This window comes from Arachis ipaensis, chromosome B4 (assembly GCF_059453495.1).
Source record: "Arachis ipaensis isolate K30076 ecotype BB chromosome B4, ASM5945349v1, whole genome shotgun sequence".
Classification (NCBI taxonomy): Eukaryota; Viridiplantae; Streptophyta; class Magnoliopsida; order Fabales; family Fabaceae; genus Arachis; species Arachis ipaensis.
The window spans coordinates 95493034-95515222 of NC_142439.1; the positions used below are offsets into that span (position 1 = coordinate 95493034).

The 22189-nt window shown below is 34.3% G+C and overlaps 2 protein-coding genes across 9 annotated transcripts; one reads left to right on the plus strand and one right to left on the minus strand.

The window, feature by feature from the left end:
• Positions 1-908: 908 nt before the first annotated feature.
• LOC107639443 (laccase-7-like) lies at positions 909-14395 on the plus strand. The gene is made up of 6 exons (XM_016342940.3): positions 909-1038; positions 1765-1916; positions 11276-11517; positions 12253-12378; positions 12806-13771; positions 14021-14395. The coding sequence occupies exons 1-6, from the start codon at positions 946-948 to the stop codon at positions 14149-14151; spliced, it is 1710 nt and encodes a 569-aa protein (XP_016198426.2). The 5' UTR covers positions 909-945; the 3' UTR covers positions 14152-14395.
• On the minus strand, positions 12208-21454 carry RUG3 (Regulator of chromosome condensation (RCC1) family protein). 8 transcript variants are annotated; one of them, XR_015880881.1, is made up of 9 exons: positions 21007-21451; positions 19009-19683; positions 17772-17911; positions 17094-17288; positions 16850-16978; positions 16613-16768; positions 15629-15908; positions 12844-13726; positions 12208-12627 (listed from the first exon to the last, which is right to left on the minus strand). XR_015880881.1 is itself a non-coding variant. In XM_016342938.3 (7 exons), exons 2-7 carry the CDS (start codon positions 19566-19568, stop codon positions 15715-15717), a joined length of 1374 nt encoding a protein of 457 aa, XP_016198424.1. In that variant the 5' UTR covers positions 19569-19683; positions 21007-21451; the 3' UTR covers positions 15039-15714. The 8 variants fall into 8 exon arrangements, 1 of the variants encoding a protein (XP_016198424.1); XR_015880880.1 differs by lacking the exons at positions 12208-12627; positions 12844-13726 and adding exons at positions 15039-15236; positions 15372-15540 and having other exon boundaries at positions 15643-15908; XR_015880879.1 differs by lacking the exons at positions 12208-12627; positions 12844-13726 and adding exons at positions 15039-15236; positions 15372-15540.
• Positions 21455-22189: the final 735 nt, after the last annotated feature.

Here is a 22189-nt window from a genome sequence, read left to right on the forward strand (position 1 = left end):
TGAGTGGATCGGGAAGGCTCTTGGCTAGGAGTAGGCTGACGCTTTTACGGTTGGCTACTTCTCGCTCCAAGTTCTGCACCCTATGGCGCAGCTCTTGTATTATCCTAGCGCTGTCGCTGCCTGTCTCTCCAAAGGGTCGTCCCTCTGGATGTCGCGGTGGAGATCTGATGCCTTCGCTTATGGGAGCTCTGGCGGCTACCCCACTGCCTCGGGGATCCCTTTCCTCCCCGCAGGGCCTGGCTCCTCCGTCGGCCCCACCAGGAACCAAAACAAAGTCCATATCGGCAAGGTCCCCACAGACGGCGCCAATGGGTTCTTCGTGAGATGAGGGGGTGCCACCTGCAAAGACACTCCGACACTCAAGTCAGTGGGTGTGCAAGTGGCGGAGAGGAAAAGGTGTGATGACGTACCTTGGGGGAGGGGTAGGACCCTCCCCTTATATATCTTGTCAGTGGGTGGGCCCCGCGAGGGGAGGCTTCCTTCCAGGAAGCTTCGCTTCCCACAGCTGTCACGTAGCTGTCAGCCGAGACACGTGTCTGGGTCGTGGACCCGACGGGTTGCACCTTCTGACCCGACCACGCAGATCAATTTACCCAAGGACCGGGCGGTAATTTCGCTCAGCTGGGCTGGGCCGTAACAATTATTATATATAATATATTCAATTAAATAATAATAAAATAAAATAAAATATTTTTATTATTTTAAATTAATTTTCTATTATTATTTTTAAAATATTTTTTTATAATAAAATTAATATAAAGAACGATGGCCATATTTAATATCATAATAATTAATAAGTAAACGACCACTAATACATCATTGGGACATGCAGCACCATATGGTGGCTTTTTCTACATATATATATAGTATCCAAAACATTCACTGGAGTAACACACAAATAATTTCCCTTACTCTTTAAGATTACATAAACATCTATATATTAGCATGAAGCTTTTGGTGTTTCCAGTATTAGCATGGAGTTTCGCTCTTCTAGCTTCTTCCTTGGCTTCAGCTGCCATTGTAGAACACACCTTCAATGTAATCCCTAATATCATCTTAATTACTTCCTAATTGTGTGTTAATTCTTGATACACTGTGTTTTTCTTTTGTTTCTGACTTCTATTAAACTAAATATTATTTATGTAATTATTTGATTTGCATTCTTGTTTACTATTAGATAATATAGAGTAATACTAGAAAATCAACACTATAGTAGCCAATTTCAATCAACACTATATTTTTTTTTTTTTTGTTGAATTTGAATTTTAGGTTTTTTTAATTATGTTTTAATTGTTCTTATTAGACAAATTCCTTATGAAACCCAATTTTTTTTTTTTGTTGAATTTGAATTTTAGGGTTTTTTTTAATTATGTTTTAATTGTTCTTATTTTTAAGAATTTTAGATTTTTTTTTTCTTTGTTTTGAATATTGGCTGCAATATTGACGCGACAATGTTAGTTCCCCAAAATGTTCTCGTTGATAAAATATAAATTTAATCTAAATAGAGTTTATCGCAATAACAGATAATACGAGGGTGTTCTAAAAATATTATTAGTGGTCTTTGATAATTGAAATATAACAAAATGTTGAGAAAAAAATATGTGCCCTTTTTATCTTATTTTTCAAAAAGACAAAAGAAAATTTTCACTTCAATTATGTATTCGCTTTATATATACAATTTGCTTAATATATTTTCAACCGATTTGAACAACAGATTAGTTGTGATGATAATGAAATCTGAGTTTGATTGATGTATGCATGCAGATTGAAAACAAGATTGTAAAACGGATGTGCCATGAACAAGTGATAGTGGCAGCCAATGGACTCTATCCTGGGCCCACAATACACGTCACTGAAGGTGACACTGTCATCATCCATGTTCTCAATAACTCACCCTACAATATTACTCTCCATTGGTAAATTATTTATTTCCTTGCATATTTGTTTTTCAAATTATTTAACCTAATTTTCCCTCACCTTACTTTCCTAACATCAAATGATCAAACTGTTTGTACATTGAAAATATTCTTTGAATTATGGGAGATATTAGGAAGCTAATATTTTTAATGAAAAAACTGTAAAATTGATTAGTATTGTTGACTTAAATACTTAAATACAATACAAATATAAAAACAGACTAAATTAGTTGTTACTTAATATTTTCTGGAATTATTACAACTCTCTTTGACATGCAAAGAATATCTTGGATATTTGTAATCTTTAATTTTCCCTGATTTATTTAGAAATGATATTTTTATATTCAAATTGATTTTAATTTGTAATCCTTTGTCCATTGTCGTAACTCTTTGTCAAATTGTTATTGTACTGGTCAGGGCTTGTCTTTTATTCCAGATGTTTTTATTTTCATTTTTGATCTGTTTTATTATAGATTTTTGTATAGTAAATTATCTTCATGTGTTGACATACTTGACACTTAATGAGTTGTGCATGTGCATGGTGTTAATATGAGGAGACTGTAGTGTAATTTTATTGTTCAAAGAATTAGTTAAAAGATTGTCTAGCCAGCAAAGTAGTTAAGATGGTGTGAAAGGTAGAACTTTGGATATTTATCAAATAACTAGTAATAGAGAGTAGTATAAGTAGTTAGCTCAAGTGCATTTGTTCTTTATAGTTTATCATCCTTCTTGAATTTTCTCTCACAAACTCTCTTCCTCCTCTGTTCTCTCTTGACATGGATCACCAATTTTTCTTCAACATGTTAGCTGAAAACACTAAATTAAATTTAGTAAATTAATAGTATACTATTTTCATCTACACATGATTTTAATGATTTTTTTATGTAAGAAAACCAAAAGTGCGACGGAGAGTACAAATTTACACAATTTTCTCAAAGAAAAACACTAAATATTTCATTAAGTAAATATAATGTAACAAAATTATAAAATTGAGTAACTATTCTATCCTAACTAAATCTCTAATAAGATAGAAGATGGTAGTTGATGACGTGCTCTATTTTAATTGAATTCTTTCTAAATATATCTTAAACGGGTAACCACTCTACCTGTAACACCCTGTTACCATCAACCTTACTTTTAGCCGTAAAGTAAAGGATGACAAAGTGTCACGACAGTCTTAAAGTTTTTAATATATATATATATATATATATATATATATCCAGGAACTTATATAACTAGACGCCCGATGAAGGAATAAAGCTCAAAGTCGCATAAAGCGAAATTACGAAACGCGAAGCGTTCACACACTATAACTAAACACGTAGGCACGGATAGAACAAGATATAATATGTAAAACTTTGTAGATACCTCCAGGATACACAAGGTAATAATTAAATTAAACATGATATATATAAGTATAATATACAAAAAGAGGATTAGTCACAGCCTGCGAAGTTCAGGCTGGCTAATCAAACTGAATACAATAGAATTTTGAAATTTAAAATAGTTTATACAACTTATCTCTCAAATCAAGCCTCTAAGGCCATAAAGTCTAAAATAAAAAGGTGAGAGAAGGTACTACAATAAGATAATCAAAATACAAAAGAGAGCATAAAATATTCCGCTCCGTCACCATCTTGCAACTCACCGAGGTGGGTTACGACCTGAATCTGAAAAATAATAACATATGGTATCCGGAGGTTCTTAGTATGGTAACAGTACCTAATATGTAAGATACAAAGTTTCAGAATGCCAAAGACAATCCTAGAACTTCACATTAAATACAAATATTCAAGCTTAAAAACATAAATAACATAAACCATAAATAGGGTTATCCAAATTTAGGGGATTTCTAACTAATACCAGACGCACCACTGCATCCCACAGCCTTCGCCAACCTAACTTCCGTGCGATTCCATTGCCACCGCCTCCCAATCCTCCTCAACGCCAGTAAAACACATTTATTGCAAACAAGTAAAGCACAAATAATATTGAGGTAGAATAGGTAAGTCAACTAGCATTTAGACATATTATTCAATTAGGCATAACTCAAGTAATCAAAGCAAGCAAGCAGGTAAAAGATGCATATGATGAATGTCTGTTGTATTTGTCTCGTGATATCACTTGTCGGTTCAAAATGCCAACCCAACACATCTCCGAGATGTCGCCTTTCTGCCACGACCAGGGTTATAGTGCCCTACTCACTCTCTCTAGTACCCAGCACTTTATCATGCGTCCCGTGAGTTATAGTGTCTGGCACACTCTTTCGGGTTATAGTGCCCCAGTTCACTCTGGCGGCAGAAAGGTTATGTGAGTGGGAGACTGTCACAGTCCTCACATCTCAACATAGGCAAGAGATTGCCTTAGCCCCTACGTCGGCACCGCTACCTCGATAAGTAGGAGACTGCCACAGCCCTTATCCGAGGCGCATAGCTACTTACCAATCATAACAATTCAGTAATACACCACAACTCATAGCACAATTCTGTTCATACTCATGCTATTAACCATAATCATTCATATTTCTCAAGTCATGATCACCTCAACACCCTGCCCAAACACGTCAACTATTCTATCCACAGAACTTTTCTAGCCTAAGTCACCGTCTTCTAAGCTCATAGCCAAAAATATCCCTTTTATTCACTTATTATTTTCTTCCTTGATTCAAGGCCTAAAAATTAGCAAAAAGGTTTTAAACAAGTGTTACAAAAGTTTACAAGCTTGCCGGGAAGGTAAAACAGTTAAAAACATGATTTTAGATGAAAACAGGACTTGTGCGTACACACAGGGTTGTGCGTATGCACGCACCAGAAGTGTTTTCTCAACCTGTGCATACGCATAGAGCTGTGCGTACGCACACAAAGTAAAATGTTCTATTTTGTGTATATGCATCAATACGTGCAGATGCCTTCAACAGAAAACTCTTCCCAGCTTGTGCGTACGCATGATGTTGTGCGTACGCACAACTTGTAAATTTCACAAAGTGTGCGTGTGTACACCCCTTGTGCGTACGCACGAGTCACAACACTCGTTCTACTCATAGCGTAGGTACAGGTGTGTGCGTGCGCACAAAAACTAGAACTCATAATTTTCTGCAACATCACAAAATTCAGATTTTTGACACCAACTTCCAACAATCATATCTTTTTCTATAAAATTATGATTTCCACAAAATCTATACCGTTTAAACCTCTTTGAATTATCTTTTATTTGATATAGAATTTAATAAATTTCTAAAACTAAATCTCAAGATATGATCCGCCAAAGTTAGCCTAAAATCTGTTTTTACCAAAACCTTAAAAACTCAAATTTACCAAAACTTTCAATTAAAAACTAATTATTCACAACCCAACAATACCAAAATCACTCAAGAATCCATACCAAATATTCCTCAACCATATCAATCATTCAATCATCTAAACCATTTAATATTCACCTCATCTAACTCTAAATTCAACCTAAATCACACAAAAACTTATAAATATCCATCATTATTCAACTATACAACATCCAACCTTTAATATTCCAATTTATCAACTATTTCAACACTTATCAATCCAAGCATCAACTTATCATCATCAAAACTCATAATCCACATCATTTATCAACAATATCAACACTCGCCATCCATTATCAACAACATCAATATTCATCGTTAATTATCAACCAAAATCAATAATCATCACCAATATCAACAAATATCACAATTTATCGTCAATACCAACTTCATATCAAAAGATCATTTCATTCAACTTATACAATTCAAATCCTATCTTAAAGGCCACTAGCCTATATTTCACGAAACATTACTGGTGCAAAATTTATAGCCCACAAACTAACCGGCAAGTGCACCGGGTCGTACCAAATAATACCTCATGTGAGTGAGGGTCGATCCCACGAGGATTGACGGATCAAGCAACAATGATTGAGTGATTGACTTAGTCAGACAAATAGAAAATGGTGTTTTGAAAGTTCAACTACATTAACAGTAAATCAGAGAATCAGAAAGTAACGGTAAACAAGTTGTGAAATATATATGGAGAAACAGTTAAGGCTTCAGAGATATCTATCTTCCGGATTGACTTTTCTTACTAACTATTTTAATCATGCAAGATTCAATTCATGGCAAACTATATGTGACTAAACCCTAATTTCTTAGACCTTTTTAGTTTCCTTTAACCTTCATCAACCGCTAATTCCTTAGTCACTTAATTCCAATTAGAGGGTGGAGTTCAATTCTAGTTCTATGAAACAAAAACCCTAATTACCCAAATATAAGAGGATTATATATCACGTATCCCGTTAAGTTCAGATAATTAGAAATTTAGGAGAATATGTTTTCAAACTGTTGTTCAAGTAAAGAGCTTTTCCAAGTTATACAAGAACTCAATTAGAATCAAGGTCATACTTTCGTTCCACCCAAATTCATAAAATAAAGAACGAAAACAATTCTTGAAATATAAATTAGTACATGAATTAAAATAGAAAAATAATAGAATCAATCCATACAATAGATAGAGCTCCTAACCTTAACAGTGGAGGTTTAGCTGCTCATGGTTCAGAGAGAAAATAAGGATTCTGAAAAACTGTAAATTGCGGAATGAGGTCGAAGAGAAGAGAGGAGCCCGAAGGGCTGATTCTTTTCCCTTTTATATCTAATCCTAATTAATGTAAAATATATTTTTTAAAACTAAATAATATTTTTTCCTAATTATAAATAAAATAAAATTTAATCAAAATTTGTAAAGCCTTCACGTGTAGTGCATCCTGGGACGAGTGGGGACCATTGGCTTCATTAAGGGTGGCGCCAAACTTGGAGGAATCCAAGTTTGGCATGGAGTGTGCAGAGAAGCCTTCCTTTGGAATGTTAGTTGTGGCGCCAAACTTGGAAGGATCCAAGTTTGGCGTGGAGGTTGTGCGTAGCATCCCTTAAGCTTTCTTGTTGTGGCACCAAACTTGAAGTTCTTCAAGTTTGGCGTGGAGGTGGCAGTGTTGCCTTCTCTTGGGACTTCTTTGCCAACGCCAAACTTGAGTAATCTCAAGTTTGGCATGGAGTCTTGCGTGAAACTTCCCTTTGGAGCCCTTGAGTGGCGCCAAACTTCTCAAGTTTGGCGTGGAGGAGGCTGAATGATCTTTCTAGGTTGGCACCAAACTTGAGCTTTCTCAAGTTTGGCTTCAACATGGCAGCAAGCAATTCTCTCCACTCTTCATCCTTGGCGCCAAACTTGAGCTTTCTCAAGTTTGGCTTCAAATTCTTATTATGCTGTGGCTTCGTTTCTTCATGATAACTCTGTCAAATTCGTCCAAAATGCTACCTGAAATAAATAGAATTACACACAACTCAAAGTAGCATTCATAGTGGCTAAAAGATATTTAAATCTTGATTAAACTTAACAATTTGAATGCAAATTCACTAGGAAAAGATAGAAAAGATGCTCACGCATCAATTACATATCACATAAAGAAAACCAAAACCATACATTGACCGATTCCCACGCAACTCAAAACACCAAGCCCAAACTCAAAGCTCCAAAATTACCAAGCTCACTCCAACAAATACCAAGCCTCAATCTAACATCATATAACATACAAAAACATCACTAGGGCTAACCCAAAATATCAAACCACAAGAGTTTGAAAAGACTTACCTTACCCAACAAGAATAGGGACAAAACCCAACAATATTCTAATGGTAGATCACTCCTAAATAAACAAAGTCACAAAATCTACTCAAAAACTAGAACAAAAAATGCAAAAATGTTAGGGCAGAAAACTGGAGTACAAGTTTAGAGCTTTTATCTACAAAGCTTAGTTAGAAATAACGGGTTCGGCGAGAGTTTCGCGTGACCACAAACGGCTCCTCAATCGAAACTCCGTAGCTCAAGTTATGGCCAAAAGAATGAGGAGATGAATAATGTTCATCCCTCTCTTCTCTTCTCTTCAATCTATCCAAGTTCTCTCTCTCTCTCTCTCTTCCCATTAAAATGAGTTGAAAGCTCATTAATAGAGCACATATATGTTGGGTCTTGGGTCTGGTTTGGATCCGGTCCAACCTGTTAGCGTTTTTGGTCCGTTTGACTCAATTTTGAGCCAAAACCTTTAAGATTAGCGCCCGATTTTTTATTCTAAATTATTTTTGTCCTTTCAAAACAATAAATTTCAATTTTCAAAATCTTATTTTCCAAAATACGCAGTATCAGACAGACTAGAGACGGTACTACCACCTTAATCACCGGTACGCATTTGTATAAAATTTTTTCGCAAAAGATACATTTTTTCACTCAAACAAATCCATTGAATTCAAATTTCACCTTTATATTTAAAAAAAATACTTCTATATTTTTGAGCCTAATCTAAATAATTAAAAATTATTATTTTATTAAAGCAGTTTTTTTCCGATTTTTACACTACCTAAATTAAATCTCTAACATAAAAATACAAATGGTAATTTATAATATTCCATCAAAATCAAGTCCTAATTACATCTAACATACCAAATCAAATGGTATAAACACTTAACCTAAATACAAAAAGAAAATATCGAAAGTACAAAATCAATTTTTTTAACCAAAAAAATAATTAATAACTTGGTACACAAAATAAACGTGGAGGCACAACACACAAAGAAAAACCTTACAACTTTTTTTCTAACACTCACTACATTTTAATTTCCACCATGAAAAATTAAGCTATAACTAAGCCGCCTATTTATACTAATTCATAGGTAGTGAAATTACAAAGTAAATATAACAATTTGTGATATTATCAATTTGCATATTTATGAGTTGTAAGTTGATAATTTTAAGTTAAAATCTTTGATCAAATAATTAACTTTTGACCTTTAAATTAGACAAACTTAATTTTTTAAAGAACTTTTGACCTTTAAATTAGACAAACTTAATCTTTTTATCTATTAAATCTAGTTTAAATAATTAAATTTTATTAGAGAGTGTCATATATCTTTTTAAAGAAATAATTCTAAATAAATTTAGATAAATGTTATTTTAGATATCTAAAAAAGTAACACAGAAAAATTTAAATAAGTGTTGTTTTAATTTAGGTATTAAAAAAGACAACACTCACATATATTTTCAAAGACAACTCGTAAAAAGTATTATAATAAAGTAATTCGTCAAGCATTACTTTTGAATCCTTACTCAAAGTTGTTTTATATAGAAGAAAAGAGAACGTTTTTTCTAGTGTTGCTAAGAAAGGTTCCCTTTGATGCAAAAAAGCGTTGTTTTAGACCAAACATAATTATATAACCAACCTTTCAAAAAACGTTGTGTTTTATCAAAAAGTATTGTCTGATAAAAAATATTGCTTTTTCTTATTATAGATAATATTTTTTAAGAATTGCCTCAGCGTGAATTTATTGTAGTGTTTCTTAAAGTTTTATGTTGGTCAAATTGCTTAATTATCAAATTAAATTGATTTTGCTTTCTCATACTTTACATATTACCTATACAAATATATTTATGGGAAATGATAATACCACATTCATTTTTTATGGTGCTACTCCACAAATTGGTTTTTGTATTGTATGTTTGTATTAATTTAGAGGGAAAAAACAAAAGTAACATTATCAAAATAAGAGTGACAATTTTCATTCTTATATTTATCACTTTCCTATTCAGTATATTTAAATATTTAAATTGTCAACAAATTTTTGTTCTAATTTCTGTCAGCATTATATTGAAGTTTTTCAATGCGGTCAATAATCATTGTTGAGTCAACTTTAAATTTTTTTTAAATCACTACCATTTATTTTCTTTTTTGGTCTTTTGTTTACGTCATCAAAGATATTAGTTTTTCTTATGTTTGATAATATAAAAGTATACCGAGATATAGAGAAGAAAGTAAAAATGATGTTTTGTGAGTTTCTTTCTTTCATTTTTTTTTCTTGTGTTCACTCTGTATTTTATGCACTCTCTTATTCTGAATGTGAGTGTGACCCTTTCTTATTGGCAAGGATTTTATTTCTGACTTGTTTTATTTCTCTTTTTCTGTTAGCTGTGTTCCTAAACCAAATTTAAGCAGATAAGGTTTTTTTATTCGTTATTTTTTATGCAAGTTCCTCCTCTGTTTTGCGGAACTCTTTGGTACGGTAAATTCATTCACCGAAACAAAACCCAATAAAAGAAAAAGGACAGATTATGAGGCTTTCGGCAAAAGATGGTTTTGTTTTGTCCCATGTTTGTTGCTAATCTTTTAAGAAATATTGCGTATTAATATTAATATATAGAGACTACTATACCGGTGTATTTTATTGCATGTGGTAGTTATTATTTGTTAATTAATTTCTCAAGCAATCAATATATTGTATATCTATAGAACTGAAAATAATAGGAAAAAAAATGTTATTTGTGCGTGAAGATTTAACATTCATGAAAGGCAGGCTGGTTTACACAGTATATAGAGAGTTGATTTGAATATTAAAAGATAAAAAATAAAACTTTATAATTGTCTCTACGTAAGATATTTACGAAATGCCTAATTTTATTGACTTATTTTTTATATGTAGAACTAGCTAGTTATCCTGAGTAAACTAATGTCTAAATATAATAATATTAGCAAGGGATTCTCTTGAAATCGAAGTTGAACTTTGTCCGCAAGAATATTTTGAGCGAAGTTACAAACAAGTCTTAACGAAGATAAGATAATGATGACAATTCATTTAATAAATCAACTTGTTAAAGAATGAAAAAGAAATTGATGTAAACTATACTTCTTAAATTATCTATCAATTTGGCAATTTCATTGAGGCTCAAGCTAACAACAAACCTAAAATTATAATAGAGGCGAACCATTTTATACCCCTAGTTGTTTTGGTTATCTATCTCATAATCATTTATTTTCTTATGTAAACTTTATTATTAAATTGTCAAGTTATCCTTAATCCATAGGAATGTTAAAGGTTGAGTAATTGTCTTCTTGGTGAAAACTAAATGTGACTGCATTTTCCATGTAAGACATTATCCTTAAATCAGGATTATTTAGTAAATTTATTTTTGGAATCACTTAATTTTATATTTATTAAAAAGGTATATTTTTTTTACTAAAGAATTTAATTTGAATACACCGACAATATGAAATGTTTTACAGAATTATGAATCATTTCCGTTTGTCTCGATAAAATTCATGCAATAGATGCAAAAAAAAAATATTTCTGTTGATATAACAGTAAATAATAAATACATGTATTTTTTGGGTGACCTAATAATAAATGCACGAATGAAACTTCTTTATACGTAGCAATATTAAATTCTTTAATGAAAATTGCAAATAATTTGAACCAAAAAATATCAATCTTAATTTATGGCTAACTTCTCTATGGCACATTGAATTATGTATCACAGGCATGGAATATATCAGCTCTTTACTTCTTGGGCAGACGGTGTTGAATATGTAACTCAATGTGGAATTCATCCTGGACATAAATTCACTTATAAATATAAAGTCATAGGACAAGAAGGAACTTTATTTTGGCATGCTCACTCATTTGCCTTACGTGCTACCCTTCATGGTGCTTTCATCATTCACCCTCGCAATGGTCCATACCCATTTCCAAAACCCTACCACCAGGTTCCAATAATACTAGGTACAAATAAAAGATATTAGTTAATTTATTTTATACAATGAGTTTAATAAAGACGGATTTTTTATTTTAATAAATTAAATAAATAATTTATTTATTGAAATAAATAATTTTAAAACTTATTACGAAAATATATCATCTACCCTTATTTCGTTTATACTATAAACGAGATAATTTTTAATGTATTTTCTTTATGCTGTAAACGAGATATGTGTATTTTTTAATTTCTATATATTTCGTTTACACTATAAACGAGATACATTAAAAATTATCTCTAAACGAGATATATGTATTTATAAATATAACATATATTTTTTTTAAAATAATAAAAAATATTAATAATTTAAATTAGACAAAACTCTTAAAAATAGAACATTTCAAATAATAGAGAAAATAGACTATTTATATAACATGAAAGATGGGCGGTTTTAAAAATTATCTCGTTTACAGTGTAAACGAGATAAGGATAGATAATATATTTTCATAATAAATTTTAAAATTATTTATTTCAATAAATAAAATATTTATTTAATTTATTAAAATAAAAAATCCTAATAAAGACCCATGTTTTCTATAAGAACAATTAATTAGTAATATTAACATGTGTCCTAAACCCCTATATTATATATGGAGAAGTCTAGGAGACCAGCAATTATCCCTAACACTCCTCATTATATATACAGAGAGAGAGAGTAACATATTTAATTATTTATGACATTTTATTTTATCAAAATGTAGGTGACTGGTATGACACTAATTTTTTGGATGCTTTGGAAGGTGCACTCGTAAGTGGAGGTGTTGCTGTATCTAATGCCTACACCATAAATGGCTTCCCTGGCGATCTCTTTAATTGTTCTCAAAATCGTATGGCCTTAATTACTTAAATACTAATACTAATGCACATCATTTATACTAATGCTTATCAACTATGACCACGTACCAACGCAAGTTGGCACAGATGGATGAGGGTCTGTGTCCCTTAACCATCTCTCCCGGGTTCGATACTCACTGGAGGATGGGAATGGAATTTGCTTGCTTGGGAGGGTCGCCCACTTTGTGTGCCTCTGCAGTACCCGAGGGATTAGTCATTGGGCTTCCGGCCTGATGGATACCCTGGTGCAAACCAAAAAAAAAAAACTATGACCACGTAAATCTCAATAGAGATCAGTATATTTATTGTATAGATTAAACCGTACCAAATATTATTCATTGTGATTTCATTATTCTAATACCATTTATGATGTTGATTTTTTGTTTAATACTTTATAACTATTCAAACTCATTAATTCAGAGACGTTCAAGATGAAGGTGAAGCATGGAAAGACCTACCTCTTAAGAATTATCAACGCTGCACTGAATAACAATCTGTTCTTCAAGATAGCCGATCACAAACTCACGGTGGTTGCCGCCGATGCTTCATACACCAAACCATACGTTACAGACATAATTATCCTGGCAGCTGGTCAAACCCTTGACGTTCTATTCAAAGCAGACCAACCAACAGGATCATACTACATGGCAGCATCTCCGTATGGCGTTGGCATGCCACCTCCACTCTTTGATAGAACGATGACACGTGGCATCGTCGTCTATGACGGACACAATACTCGAGCTTCACCACCGGTCATGCCATTACTGCCTCCATTCTTTGACACGCCAACAAGTTTCAAATTGTTTAGTAACTTATCGAGTCTCGTTGGGGGCCCACACTGGGTCCCTGTCCCACTCAACGTTGACGAACAAATGTTCATCACCGTTGGGATAGGACTTGAGAAGTGCCCTTTGAAAGCCAAGTGTGTCGGCCCACTCAACCAAAAATTCTCAGCAAACATGAACAATGAGTCTTTTATGCTCCCTAAAGGGAAAGGTAATTCTATGTTGGAAGCTTCCTATTACAATGTAAGTGGTGTGTACACTACTGATTTCCCTGATAATCCTCCTATGGTGTTTGACTACACAAACACTAACCTCACTTTCAACATGAGCCTGGTATATTCGCCAAAATTAACCAAGGTGAAGAAGTTCAAGTTCAATTCCACGGTGGAGATTGTGTTTCAAAACACGGGGGTTTTGAAAGCGCAAAGCCATCCGATCCATGTCCATGGTCATAGTTTCCATGTTTTGGCTCAAGGGTTTGGGAACTACGATGCCGTTAGAGATAAGGCAAAGTTTAATTTGGTGAATCCTCAGTTCCGGAATACAGTTGCAGTCCCTGCAGGAGGATGGGCTATTATAAGATTCCAAGCAAACAATCCAGGTAATTGGCATTATCTAATGTGCTAATTCAATAATGTAGTAATTTCAATTGGCTAATTTAGGGTACTAGACTCTCATCAAACTTCTTTAAAATGAGGAAGTTGCTAAAGTAATAAACTAAGAGGTTAATCATCCTTAAATTAAGATTGTAGGATTCACATATGATGAAAATCCTTCACCTTATCACTTAACCAATTCCCTTACTTTAGAGGTCTAAATTCGACTCTCCTAAGTTTAATATCTGTTGCAGGGGTATGGTTTGTACACTGCCATGTGGATGATCATCAAGTATGGGGACTAGGCACTGCTTTTGTAGTTGAGAATGGACCAACACCTGAAACTTCACTTCCTCCTCCACCAGCAGATTTGCCTAAATGTTAGCTACGTCTCACTATGCAGTAGTTCATACTAAAAACTAAAAGTGGATGCTACTCAAACATGAACGAATTATTCAGCTATTTAGGAGTTTCAAAGAGACAACTACTGTTCTAATTAGATATTACTGTATTACTTTATCAGATGATTAGGTATCATTTCGGGAATATTAGCTCTAGTTCAAATAGTTTGTTTGAACAGCTGCTTTTTTAAGCAAGCATTTTAAGAGTATTATTTAATAATACCAAGTTAGAGGATTTTAAATTTTAACATCATGTGTTCAATACTGTTATTGGAAGCTTGATAATCTTACCTTTTTTAAATAGTAACCATTTATTTTTTTTTTTTAATCCTTAAAAATTGTTCTAAAGATATGTATTAACTAAAATGTTCTTCAATCATGACTTAACAAGCAATTTATGTGTACATGTATAAGATTAAAATAATTTAAACAGTATGTCCTGATTACGGTAATCAATACTTTAGTTTTTTATTGTAAACTGGTTTTCAACTGAATTATTACTTGGCTTATAATCCATTTACTTTTCATTCTACTCATATGATAACTTATTTCAGAACAATAAAGCTTATTTTATATTGTAAATGTGTTCCCAAGCATAAACTGTGTAGCAAGCTTAAGCAGTAGATTTCTTCAGTGAGGTGATCAAAATATAATTTAAATCATTTCTAGTCCCTCTAGACTTTCCATTGGTAGAGTTGGTACTCTAATTTAACCTTGTTCTTTTTTCCCAGCTTAGTTTTACTCCCCTTTAACTAGATGCTACTGATAATGGTTGCTAATAATTAATGTCAATCTTGGTCCTCTTATGTGCCAATGTAGCAAACAGCATAAAGCAAAGACACTCCTATCTTTTAGATAAGATAAAGCAAAATTTTAGCCACAAATCAAATAAATTGTTATCAATCAATATCAATACAAGTTGGGAGTAAAAGCATCAGCCTTATCCTCTTGAGTCTCTTATGACAACAATTACTTGAACCCAACAATCGTGGAGCACGGAGGAGAACTGTGCATGTAGTTCAGTACTTTGAAAGAAATTGTCCAAAATTGTATTGTCTATGATAGCTTCCTACAGACAACACAGACACTTATCAATCCTAGATCATTGCAACTTATGACAATTGTCTTAAATTCTCACTATGGCAATCCGACGGTGTAAATTTATGTCGATCTATTATGTACTAGATTTGAGCCGTTGGATTACCTTTGTGCATGATGCATCAAGTTCAACCAAGTTCAACTCAGTGCATCGTAGCATTCTCCTACAACTAAGTTTGAGATTTCCCAAGTACTCAGAAAGTTCATACTAACGGGATCTACTTCATCAAACCCAAGAAAGAAAATTTCCAGGATCCACGTGATGAGAATCGGGCCTTCAAGACAAGGATCCAAAATCAAAGAAATTTCCCATAATCTTGAGACATCTTATTCAACAAAAGAAAAGATTTTTATGAATTTTACCTAATGAAGCTTGCCTTTTTGCCTAAGAACTTTATCTTTGTTCAAGGGCAGGATAGTATCATCACGGGGTTTCTGTGTCAACAGTATCAAGAACCTCCCCTCAAAACTAAACACATGGAGTGGGTTGCACCATTTGCAACTGATAGAACTTTGTGGGGTCCCATTCCATCATCTTCCATTAAGAAGTTAACTTCAACAGGGCTTGGTTGTACTGCAGGTTTCCCAGGAACTCCCAACTGAGAATCCGTGCCGTTTCCCCACATGTACAGCTTTCCTGTATCTGTTTTCAACAAAAACAAAAGAGTTTACTATACCACTGATTGGAAATTATGGGAAAGTTTAATTATTAGGGGGGAAAAAAAAGAAAATTATCAGGAAAAAAAGAAAAATTCAATGCGAGAGTTTAATTTCCATCATACCACTATATATAAAAGTTAAAAGATAATTTCAGGCTGGCGCTATCTGACACTCAAATTTCAATGAGAATGGTGAATGCTAGACATTGAGATTGACAACCACTTATAAAAAAAGTTGGACACTGGACGAATAGCCATACACATGTTCCTTTAGGGGCTCTAGTTGGTATATGTGTTACTAAAGAACCACCCAACTTACATGCAAGCAAGGAATCACTAATTACTAGGAGATAATTGGTAAACATCTACATATTTTAAATCGCTTGTATAGTTTTATCGTTTCATCACTAGATATATTTTCAGTTTCTCCATATTTTCTTTTAAGTGCTCTTTCAAGTATATCATTAATTGCAGCATGACCAATTCATTCTACATTCTGTTAAAAGCTTTTCACTTTTAATAGTGAAGAGAGTGATGGCTGCTTACCAAGGTCTGATTGACCAAGAAGACATTCTTTTACTTTACATAAAGTGAGCTCATTTTGCAGGAAAAAAGGATAAAGTTTTTTTTAATTTATCTTACTTAAAATTCCAAAATGTAGAGACATAACACTGCGTTAAGGTCTTACCTGTCACAGCTGCTGCTGAAGAAGCCCCACACGAAATATATATAATATGATCTTCCCCTAAAGCCTCAACTACTGTTGGTATCTTCTGACTATGCAAAGATCCATGACCCAACTGACCATGTCCGCCATGTCCCCAGGAAAGAACTTTGCCATCATCTAATAAAAGTGAAAATTGAAATAGTTCAAATGATATGATGAAATGAAATTATTCAGCTGAACAATTTCACCTCAACTTACCAGTTAATGCTAGGGAGTGATATCCTCCACTTGCAATTTGAATTATTCGGACATTCTCAAGGCTAGGTATTGGTTTTGGTTTCCAACCACCGATCTTATCCCCTCTCCCAAGTTCATAGTTAGAATTGGCTGAAAAGATGCTAACATTGTCAATTTTCAAAATGAAAGTACTGGATAAATGAATTGTTCTGGTTTTTCAAGAGAAAATGTAGAAAAACAATTTATATAAAGGAAGTGACAATACCTCCCCAGTTCCACAATTGTCCATCAACTGTCAATGCCATTGTGAAAAAGCCCCCACAGGAAACGGCAGCAATGGGCACAGGTAATTCCTTTACTTTCGAAGGGATACTCAATCCCCCAGCATGATCTGGGCCTCGGCCTGGACCAAGGCCCAACCGACCATCCCCTTCATCTCGACCCCAAATATAAAGCTCCCCTGCATCCAACAGAAAATGCCATCAATTATATAGATTCGTCATTTCACATGACAATTTGTCAATGGATATAGGATTGAATATAACCCATCAAGTCTTCAAGTTTCTTCATTCAATAACTTAAGCTTTTAGGTATGTTGTTTTTGCCAATGCTAACTAAACTTTCTTCACCAAAAGGTAAGGAGTTTATTATCTACCACCCAATGGCTTGAATTTCAGCACATGGTAAAATCGGGTCAAAACATTGTCTATCTCAAGGTTCTTGTGCAAAATAAAAGGTAAGTCCATATCCGCAACTTGCAATTAACTATTCATAATTAATCAGGCTTTTACAAAATATGGAATAGAAACAATTTGAATTAAGTCAAGATACAACAAAAGCAATGAATTTGGATTCAAATTCAAACACTACATTATCCAACAATTCATCAATAAAATCCCAAACTCCAAATATGAACAGATAAAGTTCTGGCCATCATTTGAACCTGATTCTGTGACTGCTGCGGTGTGTGTTCCACTGGTAGCAATGTGTTGTATAGCTCCCTCCCAGGAGCCCCTTACCAACCTAGGAAATAGTTCTCTAGTATATACCGAATGTCCAAGTGCACCAAAACCACCATAACCCCTGCAAGCTTCATTTTCATTCATAAAATTTTTTATGATGGCCATTCCACACTCACAACCCATATAAGCTTCAAAATAAATATTCAACATAAAATATGGCAATCATTTTCCTATTTGATAGAAGTCAAAATCATCATCTGTTGGATAAGTGGATGCATGGATAGTCAGATGAACATTTTCATCAGCAACAAAGCAATGCAGCCATGCTTAGATTCAATCATGCAAAAAGCTTTCTTTAGTTACTATGACATTAAATTAAACAAAAACCAGCCTTTTCTTACTACCATATATTTGGCTATATCAGTCAACATCATTGGATTCCATTAAAACACCAAATTTCTGATTGATTACCATGTTCCACAAAAATCTATCATATTACTAAGCAAAGTTTTTTGGATAAATAAGATATCACAATGTTAAATGTTGAGACTACATTCACTTCCACTACTCTTCAAAGATAAAACCACGTCAATGATTTTTGACATAAAGTCAAAATCATAGGCTTCAAGTGAGCATTTCCATCACCAAAAGAGCTACAAACTCTCTGTCAAAACTCACAATCATGGTAACCAATGTAAGAGTCTCCCTCATAATTAAAACAATGACAATAAAACTTATTAACAATTGCCTAAGTGTGGTTATCATGGCAATTAACTTGTTATCAAGTTTCAAACCCATTACAATTCGATCAATATAGAACAACTCAAGAAACAAACCTCCTTTTCTCTCTATACAATAGAGGAAGGCTCAAATATTGATAGAATTCATACAATTCTTCTTTCTACAACAATGCTTTTATGAATTCCGCTTCATTTCTCATATCATATTTGTCATTTAGTTATAGTATAAGATGATGGTTCTCGGCATGATTAGCTTCGGACTACAAACCAAAGATCAATCAAATTGTACTTGTTTTTGACAATAGATCTGCATCAAAATACATGTCATTTTGAAAATTGAGCACATTCATAATTAACTAAATCTTGATATAAATTGTATCTAAAAACATTTAATTGTTTTACTAAGTTTTCGAAGCGATCTAATTTTTACAATTGCAAAAAGCTACATAGACTAAGCCAGAGTTGAAGAGATTCTAACCATGTGAAAACCTCGCCGGCGGAGGTCAGCGCTACCGAATGCAGGCCACCAAGGGCTACAGAGCGAACACTATCAAGATGTGGATTCAATGAAGGAACAAACAAGGGATTCTCATGTCCAAAACCCAACCTTCCACCATCACCTTTGCCCCAAACCAACAGGGATCCATCAACAACCAAAGAAGAGTGAAAAAGCCCACACGAGATGCCAACTTCAACAACCTCTTCCTTCTTATTCTTCTTATTCTTCTTCGCACTGTCGCCAGCGGCGGTGGCCGGTTTGTCCAGAAGGCGGCCGGGGGTTGGGGACAGGCCGAAGGAGTTTTTAGGGAGGACAAGGTTCGCGACCGGGGCAGGGTAGAGGCGGATTTCTTCGATTCCGCCGCCAAGTTGGCCAGAACCGCCTCTGCCCCAAGAAAGAAGCTGGAGTGTTGCAGCGTCGTTTTGGTTAGAAGTAGTGTCGTTTTCGTTGAAGGCATAGAGAAGGGGAACTTTTGTGGCAGTTGAGAAAGAGGAGTAGCGGTGAGTAAGAGTAGCGATTCGGCGGGTGATCACAGCCATCACTGCTTTGCTTTATTATTTAACTTCAAGTATTTTCTCTTAAGTAGCTTTTAACTTCGCACTTCTCGCAGTGGATGACTTCGCACTCCAAACTCTCCGTCCGCACTGCTGTCACCTTTTTCACAAATTTGAAAGGGTAATTTTATACATTTAGAAATTGAGAAATGATATATTAAAAAAGAATAAAATTATTATTTTTTACTGTAAAACATAGAGAAATGATATTTTTTATGTCACTGCACATTATATTTTTGCCTTCTATATTTGCCAAGATTCTAAAAACCGGATCGGTCATCGACCACTCTAGTTACTGGTTTACTAGTCCAACCGATTCAATCATGGTTCAATTGAAATAACTATTTTATAATAAATAAAACATAAATAAACACATAATTTATGCACAATTTTAACAAGGTTGTTAGCACAAAAATTAACAAAAATAAGGATAAACACAGGGCGAATGTATAATTGGCAATATTCATCAACCATGGAAAATGTAAGTTCTCAAAAGCCTATGCTGAATTAACCAGCATTTAACAATCTAAACAAATATAAATAGATAAAGCAAGATTAACAAGAGTCATCGTTTGCAATCGACCCCATTCTGCTATCAGTCCCAGAGGAGAAGCATGATGTAATAAGCTCAATTCAGATAGAAAGTGAGAAAGAGCACATCTTTATAATTAAAATAGCAAACATTTCTAATAACTAATGACAACATCTGAGCATACCATAATTCCCCATGTCCCACAACAAAATCTAAGCAGAACATATAACAACTTTTAAAAATCAATCTCAAGAAAACCAGTCTTTTCCCATAGAAGACCAAAAATGAAAACACATTGTGTTGTTTCACCATTATACCATGTCATAGAGGCTGTGCAATTGATACAGTTGGAAACCAAAATTGAGTTCCAAAAAAAAAAAAAAACTGGGTCAGAAAATGCAACTTCCCCATTTTTACTCCTAATCTTCCCTGTATTCCCCTATCATGGTCACCAACCCAAAATATCAACCATTTGACAAAGAATTCGTAGTTCAGCAACAGTTTTCTGTTAGCATCTATGTTGGACCTTGTAACAAGATAAATTCACAGCTTATGAGAATTACTTGATATTCTGAACACATGAAAATTGGGTCTCCTATCCTCTATTTCTCCATTTTTTTTTTCTCTCTTCATCTTAATAAAATTCTTCTCTCATGAAAACTAAATAGATAAAAAAAATCTAGATAAAAATGAAAATCTCTAAATGGATGAGCAATGAGCAGTGACAGAGTCATCCATCATCAATTTAATCAACAAGATTAACAAGATTTTCAATTTAAGCAAGAAGCAGTGAGCAATGAGCAGTGACACAGTCATCAATAATCATCAACCTGACAGAGCAAAGCTAATCAACCAAGAACGTGGCTGAGCACTGAACAGAGCAACCATTACCTTCGGTGAGGGCAGTGAGCAGAGTAAGAGGAAGAAAAGTTGAACGCCATGGACGACGGCGACCCTTCTTCGTCCGTCTTCATGGTGGAGACTTGGAGCACGACAACCAGACGAAGACGGAAGCTCCTGAGCGCGACGGACGGCGGCAGAAGCGCAGACGACGGACGCCGATCTTGAGGAAGAAACTGCAATGGGTGAGAGTGAACAGGGGTTGGAGATCTGGAGCACGACAACCAGACGAAGAGAGAAGCTCCTGAGCGCGACGGACGGCAGTAGTGTCTCTCTCCTTGCGGCGGTGATGGAGGTTAGATGGCTAGGGTTTGGTTTTTTGAGGGCAAGAGCTCTGAACTTCCGAGTCTAAAGAAAGAAACGTGTGAGACGGGTTTGGTTCTGGGAGCATCGTTTTACAGAAACCGGCCGGCTCTCAGTCAGATCGATCTAACCCACTGATTCAGTCTGATTTTTAGAACTATAATATTTGCATAAATTTGAAAAAAAAATAATATTTTTTTTTTTAAAGAAAATAGCTCAACACATCAAGTGGAGCAAACACTAGTAGACAAAACAAAAAATCATAAACTACGCTATCCAACTCCAAGTAATATTACTGTTTATCCCATTGACATCTCCGGCATTGCCATCAACAACAAAAAGGATCTCCACCTAGCCACTCCTTATAGTTTATAACGGACATATGAATGACCTCAGCAACTCCTTTTCCTTTGTTTTGAAAGATTCTTCTATTCCTTTCTAGCCAGATATTTCAGATAATCGCACAAAATCCCATCAACCACCTCTTACGCTCCTCTTTACTAGCTGATATCTCAGTCCAAGTTATAAAATGTTCCTTTAGCGTTCCTGGGTATGACCATTGCCTTCCAACAAATGCTAGCCAAGCACACCAAACCTGCCAAGAAAATTCACAGCCAAGGAACAAGTGGTGAACATACTCAATACTCTTATTACAAAACACACATATGATATCTTCCTGATGGATAACTCCCAACCGACTCAGCATCTCCTTCGTATTGATCCTACCAGTCAATACAAACCAGACAAACAGTTCCACCATTGGTGGAACTAAACCTTTTCAAATTGTCCTTGTAAAATTGTAGCTTGTTATATCCTCTGGAAGGTTGTCCTCCTGGATTACCTGCATAAAAGATTTAGTAGAAAATATCCC